Here is an 8,955-nt window from a genome sequence, read left to right as displayed (position 1 = left end):
ACAATTCTACATTAGTGAGTTTGATACCACATAACTCAAGCCAAGAAAAAATATCAAATAAAGCGGAGTTATAGTCAAACATTGATTTAAAATCTTACAGTTTGAGATTTTGCCAGTCATGTTGTGCTTGAGGGACGATAACAGTCTTGGTATGATCATACCTATTCTTCAACCTCCTCCACAAGATCTGAGGGTTTCGAATGGATAAATATTGAGTTTGCAGGCTCTCATGCAAATAACGTCAAATAAAAATCAGTGCATTTGTTTTATCTTTTACATTTGAGGTTCCATCCTCTGTAATTGCATTAGTGAGACATTACCCTTGTAGGTGCATTTCCATGTCAAGGCACCAGAATAGATAATTTTTTTCCACTCATTTTCAGGATGTGTAATTTGGGCTTTTCAATATTTGTCATAATCTTTGCAAAAATAAATCATTAAATTAATTAAAAGGGTTTAAAAGGATTTTCATATATCAACCGCTACTTCAGGACCATAATGATACTTTTAGATTTGAAATTGGCTTCGGGTCAAGAAAAATAAAAATGAAGAATTGATAGGAAAAGATGAAGTATAACTTGATTAATGAAAATAAAAAGAACACATACCTTGCAAAAATTACTTACTCAGTTGGTAGATTTTCGCGCTGATAACGTGTTGTAAAATATTACGTTGCAAATATATAATAGAGAGAATAGAGAGATTGAGTAGAGAAAGCCAGATACCAAAGATTGTAGAGAAAGCCAAATGAGAAAATTTTATTTTCACTATATCACTTTATATCTATGACAAAAACTAAGTTCCTATTTGTAAGAAAATAATGATGCACTTATCCCTAATATCAATGTATTGAATAAAACATATATTGGATATGAAGATGAACATTCATAGTATAAGGATATGTACTTAGAATATAAGATACAAATGTACCATAATAAGTATATTAAATAAGATGAATATAATGAATATTCATTTATGTATTTCATAACACAAAAGATATATATTGGGTTCTCCTTATCAAACGCTATGCTGTATACATACATACATTACATGGACCTTGCATAGATCCTCATTTCGGCAATTTTTTAGGGTTTACACGCAAATTCAAGACCCCACATTTCTTTTAAGAGCGTCTTCAACTTAAATTGAACTTAATACATCAAGAGCATCTTCTAGAAGCAAAGTTCCAAAAAGTAAAGCATTAACGCATGGAGATCTTATTAAAAAACCAATGGGGATTCATCTTACTATAAATGCTTCAAACCTACAAAAATCTATGCTCAATTCACCTTACTATTAACGCATGGAGATCTTATTAAAAAACCAATGGGGATTCATCTTACTATAAATGCTTCAAACCTGCAAAAGTCTATGCTCAATTTCAGCAAGTGTATAAATACTTGAAAATTAAAGAGAGCGCTTGCACTGAAGGCTTTGATACAGGAACATATTTTTTGCCGAAATGGGTCAGAAGTTTTCCTTTTTGGGTAATTTTTCTTTAGTGAAGATGGAAAGGGAAAGAAAGCTTTGACTGAGGAGGATAAGGACTGTCACGCACGACACCGCCGACCGTCTTCATAAAATCACAAACTTACATATACACGCTAAGCTTCACCATACTCTCTCTGTAAGCCTCTTCCTAGTTCTCACAAACCGAAGAACAAGAAGAAGAAGAACCTCCCTCTCTCTATCTCTCCCCCTGTCTTTCTGTCTTTCTCTCTCTAGCGTCTGCCTCGCGAAATCAGTACGTATTTCTCTCTCCCCATCGCCTGCCTCACGAAATTGGTACGTATTTCTCTCTCTCCATCTCGACAATGCATGTTGGCCATCGTATTTCTCTCTTTCACTCCTAAGACAAGAGCACCTGGTGATTGATTCGGATGAGACCGGGAATGTTTTTGGTGGAAGATCCAAAGTCTTGCTTTCCCTCGTTTTGCTTGTTCCAAGTAACTCTGGTCCTTTTGCGTTTCCGAGTTTCCATTATGTCTGCATTGCCTCATTCAGTTTCTTTTTTCTTTTTGTTGGTGGTTTTCTTCTTCTTTGTCGATCTTTAACAAAAAGGCTGTTCATTTTTGTAGAGCAAGAGAAGCCATGAACAAAGACGAAAATTCATCGGAGCTACCACGAGGTGGCGATCGAAATAAAGGGAATGAGCAGAAAGTGTCCTTCTTTAAGTTGTTTGTCTTCGCGGACCGCCTGGATGTCCTTTACATGGTTGTCGGTAGTGTGGCCGCCATAGCAAACGGGCTCTCGCAGCCTCTCCTAACAATCATATTCGGCGAGATCATCCAATCTTTCGGCTCCACCAACCGTGATCACATTGTTAAGGAAGTCTCGAAGGTATATTCATATTGTATTTAGCTCTTGTTCTTTAGTCCTAGGTTTGGCAGATTAACAAGAATGTATTCATTGATTACATAAAATTGGTATCTAAATTAGTCAAGTGTCACGGGCCGATCAATTGGGATTGTGACCGTACAATGACTCTTTTGGATCGACTCAGATCGTTGGGCGCCTAAGCCAAGCTGGATCGTAGAGAGATAAAGTAAGTTTCCAGAGAGAGAGCTTTGGAAGAGAGAAATTGGCTTTTTGATTATTGAATAGTTCGATGGATACAAATCAGAGGGAGGACACCCCCTCTTATACTTGAGCCCTCTGATTACAATCATTAATCGAGATTCCATCTGGCGGAGGTGATTGTACCGCCCAACCTACCAACTACCGACACTAATGGTAGGAGAGTTCTAGACTTCAGCACAATTATTGTATCGCCCGCCCTTAGAATGTTCTAGAAGCTCTCTTGTGCGAAACACAGTGATCTCAGGAGGTCCTCCTTGAAAATGCACGGTGCTTTAGCTATAGAAACTCTTGGCCATGACATGAGCATATTTAATACATATTTATTTATATTATCCGAAAAAAAAAAATTATCATGATGGCGTGGCTTTTTTGTTAAAATTTTGCTGGTGTATGTGTCTTACAGTCAATTTCACCACCACCGAATTAATCTTATGGCTGAGAAGAAAAAGTTTTGATTCTGAATCGCAGCAAAGTTACTATGCACAATCCTGACCAGGATGCCACAATATTAAATACTAGAAAAGTCTTTATTTCCCTTTTCTATGTTAATTAATATTACTAGTGATCAAAGATAATACCTCATTGATTTTCAGGCGGCCGTCTGGTTTTTGTACTTGGCTCTCGGTTCGGCAGTCGCTTCTTTTCTCCGTAAGTGCAGTTGATTCTGTCTTCGCAACTGTTCTTTAATATTACTTATGTCTATGCAAGGTCAATTCGCTTGGTTTTTCTCTTGATTGCATAAGTGGGGAATCAAAAGGAAGTTATGCTCTCTTTGATGTGATTTCAGAATCTTATCCATATTGTTGCAGGTTTAGGCAGAAATCATCACTGACAGTAACATAGGGTGTAGCATGACACCCCTGTAATACTTGTTTAGTTTTGGGTTCTTCGGTCATGTTTTCTTTTTTGATGTTTCTTACCTTATCTAAGTTCTCCGCGAGATCTGTAATTAAAGGATTAATTACTGTATGTGTCGCAGAGGTAGCTTGTTGGATGATTACTGGAGAGAGGCAAGCGACGCGGATTCGAGGCTTGTACCTGAAAACAATACTCAGACAAGACATTTCCTACTTTGACACCGAAACAACGACTGGAGAAGTCATTGGGAGGATGTCAGGAGACACCATTCTCATTCAGGATGCAATGGGGGAAAAGGTAGAGAAAGGGTTCATGCTTTTTATTTTCCCTTTTTTAATTGTACCAGGAATAACAGGATGATTGCTAAACTATTGTCATATGCCCTAAATTGACTTGTGAAGTTTCATTTGCAACTCATAGGTTGGAAAATTTGTACAACTCATGACGACATTCTTAGGAGGTTTTGTAGTTGCTTTTACGAGAGGCTGGCTTCTCTCCTCGGTTCTTCTCTCTTGCATTCCTCTCATTGTGATTGCTGGAGGGGCTATTTCATTGATCATGTCTAAAATGACAAGTCAAGGACAGATTGCCTATGCAGCAGCTGGAAATGTTGTGGAACAGACAGTCGGGGCCATTAGGACTGTAAGTTGTAGAGAGATTTATGAACCCAAATAAATTATATGCCATTAGGTATTGCTAGGATATACCTTTTGTCCCAGTAATAATCTACTTTCTTTTTCATCACAAGGTTGCATCCTTCACGGGTGAAAAGAGAGCGCTAGAAAAGTATGACAGCAAGCTGGAAGTTGCATATAAATCTACCGTGAACCAAGGGCTTGTCTCAGGCATAGGACTTGGAGTTATTATGCTAATTGTGTTGTGGACTTATGGACTTGCCGTGTGGTATGGATCGAAATTAATCATAGAGAAAGGATACAATGGTGGGAAAATCATCAATATCATAACAGCCCTCTTGGTTGGAGGAATGTGAGCACTTCCTTTCTTACTGTTTCCTTTTATTTCAGCTCGCAAATATCCACAAGGCATTCTCATCTTTCTGGGATGAACATTTCTTTGTTTGTAGGTCGCTGGGCCAGACATCTCCTTGCCTAAATGCATTTGCATCAGGACAAGCCGCAGCGTACAAGATGTTTGAGACCATTGAACGAAAACCACTTATTGATTCCTATGACACCTCAGGAATGATATTGGAAGATATAAAAGGCGACATTGAGCTTAGGAATGTTCATTTTAGGTACCCTGCGAGGCCAGATGTGCAAATCTTTGCTGGAATTTCTTTGAAAGTCCCGAGCGGCAAAACGGCAGCTCTAGTCGGTCAAAGTGGCAGTGGGAAATCCACAGTGATCAGCTTGCTCGAGAGATTCTATGATCCTGATTCTGGTGAAGTACTTATTGACGGCATCAATTTGAAGGATCTTCAGCTTAAATGGATCAGGGAGAAAATTGGATTAGTGGGTCAGGAACCGGTCTTGTTTTTAACTACGATAAGAGAGAACATAGCCTATGGAAAGGAAAATGCAACTGATGAGGAAATCAGACAAACGATTCAACTTGCCAATGCTGCAACATTTATTGACAAGCTGCCGAAGGTACCTGTTCTTATGAGTTGAACTTCGAACGACTATACAAGTATAGGCAATGAAAAGAACTCTTTAAAACAGAGCTTCGACTTGGCACCGAAAATAAGGTTTTTTTTTTGTTTTTTTTGGTGAAAAAAATAAGATATGATTACAATATGCTTATTCCTCCATAACGATACAAAGGTAGAGAATTTTGTCATACAATACCACTGATGTTTGTCTAAGTTCTCACTAATCATGATAATCAGGAAAGCCATCAAGCAGATGAACAGAAAGATTATTTTCATTTCATAACTCTATTGTAGGATTCCGATGAGATGTTTCAGGGGGATTTTTTGACGGTCAAATATGTCTGCAGGGGCTTGACACAATGGTAGGAGAGCATGGAACACAATTATCTGGTGGACAAAAGCAGCGAATCGCCATAGCAAGGGCCATTCTAAAGAACCCGAGAATCCTCCTACTTGACGAAGCAACAAGTGCGCTTGATGCAGAGTCAGAACGAGTCGTTCAAGATGCCTTGGAGAATGTTATGACAAACCGAACTACTGTTATAGTCGCACATCGCTTGACAACCATCAGAACTGCAGACATCATTGCAGTTGTGCACCGTGGCAAAATAGTGGAGCAAGGTAAACTAATAATTCAACCTCATCTAACATATTCTTATCATCTCTTTCGCAATTAATTCACGTTGAAATGCTCAAATCCTACATTCAGGAACTCACAAAGAGCTGATCAGAGACCCCGAGGGGGGCTATTCGCAGCTTATCCATTTGCAAAAAGGAAATAAAGCCACTGAAGAGAAACTTGGCCCAGTAGATACTAAACTGGATGCAAGTTTTGAAGTCAACAAGGCACCGGTTAGAACCATTAGCAGAAATGCATCTGGTAGACCATCCATGAGAACATCTATAAGCAGAGGTTCATCAGGAAGCCGCCACTCCTTTGCTCTCAGCTTTGATGTTCCTGGTCCAATTACTCTCATTAGGATGGGTGAAGAGGAGGAACAGAACGAGAGAACTGAACTGGACAATGAGAAGCGTCAGAGTGTATCCATCAGACGTCTTGCATATTTGAATAAGCCTGAGTTTCCGTTACTGGTTCTTGCATCCCTTGCTGCCTCAGTACATGGAGTGGTGTTTCCAATATCTGGACTCTTGTTGTCCTCTGCTATTAAAATGTTCTATGAACCTGCTGACCAACTGAAGAGAGATTCCAAATTCTGGGCACTCATTTATGTCGGTCTGGGATGCATCATTTTAGTATTCGTGCCGATTCAGAACTATCTTTTTGGCATTGCTGGTGGCAAGTTAATTAAAAGGATACGGTACATGACTTTTCAGAAAGTTGTACACCAACAAATTAGTTGGTTTGATAATCCTGCTAACTCAAGGTATGCTAGATTTACTGTCATACTTCTGCCCTTCCCTCATTATAGCTTGTTTTAATTATCCTGTATTCTACAAATTCAGAGGTTATGCACCATTGAAACGTCCTAATTATTTCTTCTTTTCTTTTAAACTCTGTAGTGGTGCAGTTGGTGCGAGATTGTCTACTGATGCATCAACAATGCGGAGTATAGTTGGAGATGCATTAGCTCTGATTGTCCAAAATGTAGCAACAGTCATGGCCGGATTGCTCATAGCATTCATAGCAAACTGGATATTGGCTTTCATAGTTATTGCAGTGTCGCCTTTGATACTCGCTGAAGGATTCATCCAAGCTAAATTCTTGCAGGGGTTCAGTGCAGATGCCAAGGTCTGTCTGGCGTTTCCAATGGTCCTGATTGTTTACATGTCACGTATGATTTCACATGACTTTTTCTGTATTCCCACCTTCAGGAGAAGTATGAGGAAGCTAGTCAAGTGGCGAACGATGCGGTCGGTAGCATCCGCACGGTGGCATCCTTTTGTGCGGAGAGCAAGGTGATGGATTTGTATGAAGAGAAATGTGATGGCCCAAAGGAGCAGGGAGTCCGGCTTGGGCTTGTGAGTGGGATTGGATATGGCTTCTCCTTCCTTGCGATCTACTGCACAAATGCGTTCTTGTTCTACATCGGAGCTATACTGGTGCAACATGGGAAAGCAACCTTTCCAGAAGTTTTCAAGGTCAAAATTTTTGGGGTTACATTCTTCTTCTGGGGCCCTCTCTTTTAAGTGATAATCCTTTTCAGGTTGATATAATACTAACAATCGAGACCTGCAGGTGTTCTATGCTTTAACTATTTCAGCGTATGGGGTTTCCCAGAGCAGCACGTTGGCCCCAGACACTAACAAGGCCAAAGATTCAGCTGCTTCTATCTTTTCAATTTTGGATAGCAAGCCTCAGATAGACTCTAGCAACGATGAAGGAATTGTGCTCGAGAATGTAACTGGAAAGATAGAGTTGGAACATGTCAGTTTCACATATCCAACAAGACCAGACGTCCAAATCTTCAAAGACTTGTCCTTGACCATCCCCGCCGGCAAGGTGTCAGCAACAAGCCTCTCTCTCTCTCTCTCTCTCTCTCTCTCTCTGTGTTAGTTTTTCAGAAACAGTAGAATTCCATGGAGAAGAAAATTATCTACTTTATAGGTATTGAACATGCTTATGTTAGACTGAAGATGGAATTTATCGTTAATATCTCAGACACTTGCACAGTTGCGTAACATTAAAAGTTCCAGTACACCTTAATAAACTGAACCGTGAAACTTTTTCTCACAGACGGTTGCTTTAGTTGGAGAAAGCGGCAGTGGGAAATCGACAGTGATCAGTCTCTTAGAGAGATTCTATGATCCTGATTCTGGCCATGTGTTCTTAGATCGTGTGCTGATTCAAAAGTTCAAGCTGAGTTGGCTGAGACAACAGCTGGGTTTGGTAGGCCAAGAGCCTATACTCTTCAATGAAACACTCCGTGACAACATTGCTTACGGTAAACAAGGTGGCGCCTCTGAGGATGAGATCATTGCCGCCGCAAAGGCATCAAATGCACACAACTTCATATCTTCCCTGCCTCAAGGTTATGATACATCAGTTGGGGAGCGAGGAGTGCAATTATCGGGGGGACAGAAACAGAGGATAGCTATTGCTCGGGCCATTGTGAAGAATCCTAAGATACTTCTGCTTGATGAAGCGACGAGTGCGTTGGATGCAGAATCAGAGAGCATTGTGCAAGAGGCACTAGACAGGGTTATGGTGAATCGGACAACTGTAGTTGTGGCTCACCGCCTTACGACGATAAAGAATGCGGACATAATTGCGGTTGTAAAGAATGGAGCCATTGCCGAGCAGGGAAGGCACGACACTCTGATGAAGATACCTGACGGCGCTTATGCGTCGCTGCTGGCACTTCACGCAAGTGCGTCAAAGTGAAGACAGGACCAAGAGATGGCGGTAGAGGAAGGGAGCGACGTTGACATCTCAATTTTTTGCCGAAAGGTTGTTTCACCATATTTTCAGGAAAATAAACATTGTCATTTATGCATCGGGTCGGGGGTGATTATGAGAAAAACTTAATTTATAATTTAAAGACTTCCGAATCGACTATATAGTGGATTCTGATTCATTTGCCTAAATGGCCTTGTGTCATCTCTTCTTGAGAATTTGCATCGGAGGGTGACCTGGTCCCAGCTAGTTGGTAAGTGGATCGGAAATGACTAAATTCTAATCACAAATTTCTTCAGCCATGATCAATATATGAAGGTTTCCAAATCAATGTAGATGCCCAGTCACAGGAACTCGAGGATTTATAAAACTCCTGACGCGGGACTTTGGCATCGTCCAGCCAAGAACCCTTATCTCTGAAAGTGCTAGTATAAACACCTAGAGCGGGAGTGAATAAGTGTTTAAAAGAAATCTTAACAAATAAATGCGAAATAAAATAAGTTGCAAGTAAAGTCTGAATAAGGATCAAAGTCTGACTAAACGAGCCACC

At 40.2% G+C, this 8,955-nt stretch overlaps 1 protein-coding gene across 1 annotated transcript; it reads left to right on the top strand.

Moving 5' to 3' along the window:
* Window positions 1-2,091: 2,091 nt before the first annotated feature.
* Window positions 2,092-8,393, top strand: LOC104442555 (ABC transporter B family member 9). Its single transcript, XM_010055971.2, has 12 exons — window positions 2,092-2,340; window positions 3,174-3,228; window positions 3,560-3,735; window positions 3,859-4,080; window positions 4,187-4,425; window positions 4,523-5,048; window positions 5,398-5,671; window positions 5,760-6,435; window positions 6,572-6,800; window positions 6,884-7,150; window positions 7,248-7,511; window positions 7,746-8,393. The coding sequence occupies exons 1-12, from the start codon at window positions 2,092-2,094 to the stop codon at window positions 8,391-8,393; spliced, it is 3,825 nt and encodes a 1,274-aa protein (XP_010054273.2).
* The last annotated feature ends 562 nt before the right edge of the window (window positions 8,394-8,955 follow it).

The sequence above is a fragment of the Eucalyptus grandis genome, chromosome 4 (assembly GCF_016545825.1).
Source record: "Eucalyptus grandis isolate ANBG69807.140 chromosome 4, ASM1654582v1, whole genome shotgun sequence".
Classification (NCBI taxonomy): domain Eukaryota; kingdom Viridiplantae; phylum Streptophyta; class Magnoliopsida; order Myrtales; family Myrtaceae; genus Eucalyptus; species Eucalyptus grandis.
This window is presented reverse-complemented; position numbering and strand designations above follow the sequence as displayed.

Excerpts from the sequence above, each read along its gene's own strand:
- LOC104442555 (XM_010055971.2), top strand. The coding sequence starts at position 2,092 with ATGAACAAAGACGAAAATTCATCGGAGCTACCACGAGGTGGCGATCGA. Across the intron at positions 7,151-7,247 it reads CCTTTCCAGAAGTTTTCAAG|GTGTTCTATGCTTTAACTAT; the intron begins GTCAAAATTTTT and ends CGAGACCTGCAG. Across the intron at positions 7,512-7,745 it reads TGACCATCCCCGCCGGCAAG|ACGGTTGCTTTAGTTGGAGA; the intron begins GTGTCAGCAACA and ends TTTTTCTCACAG.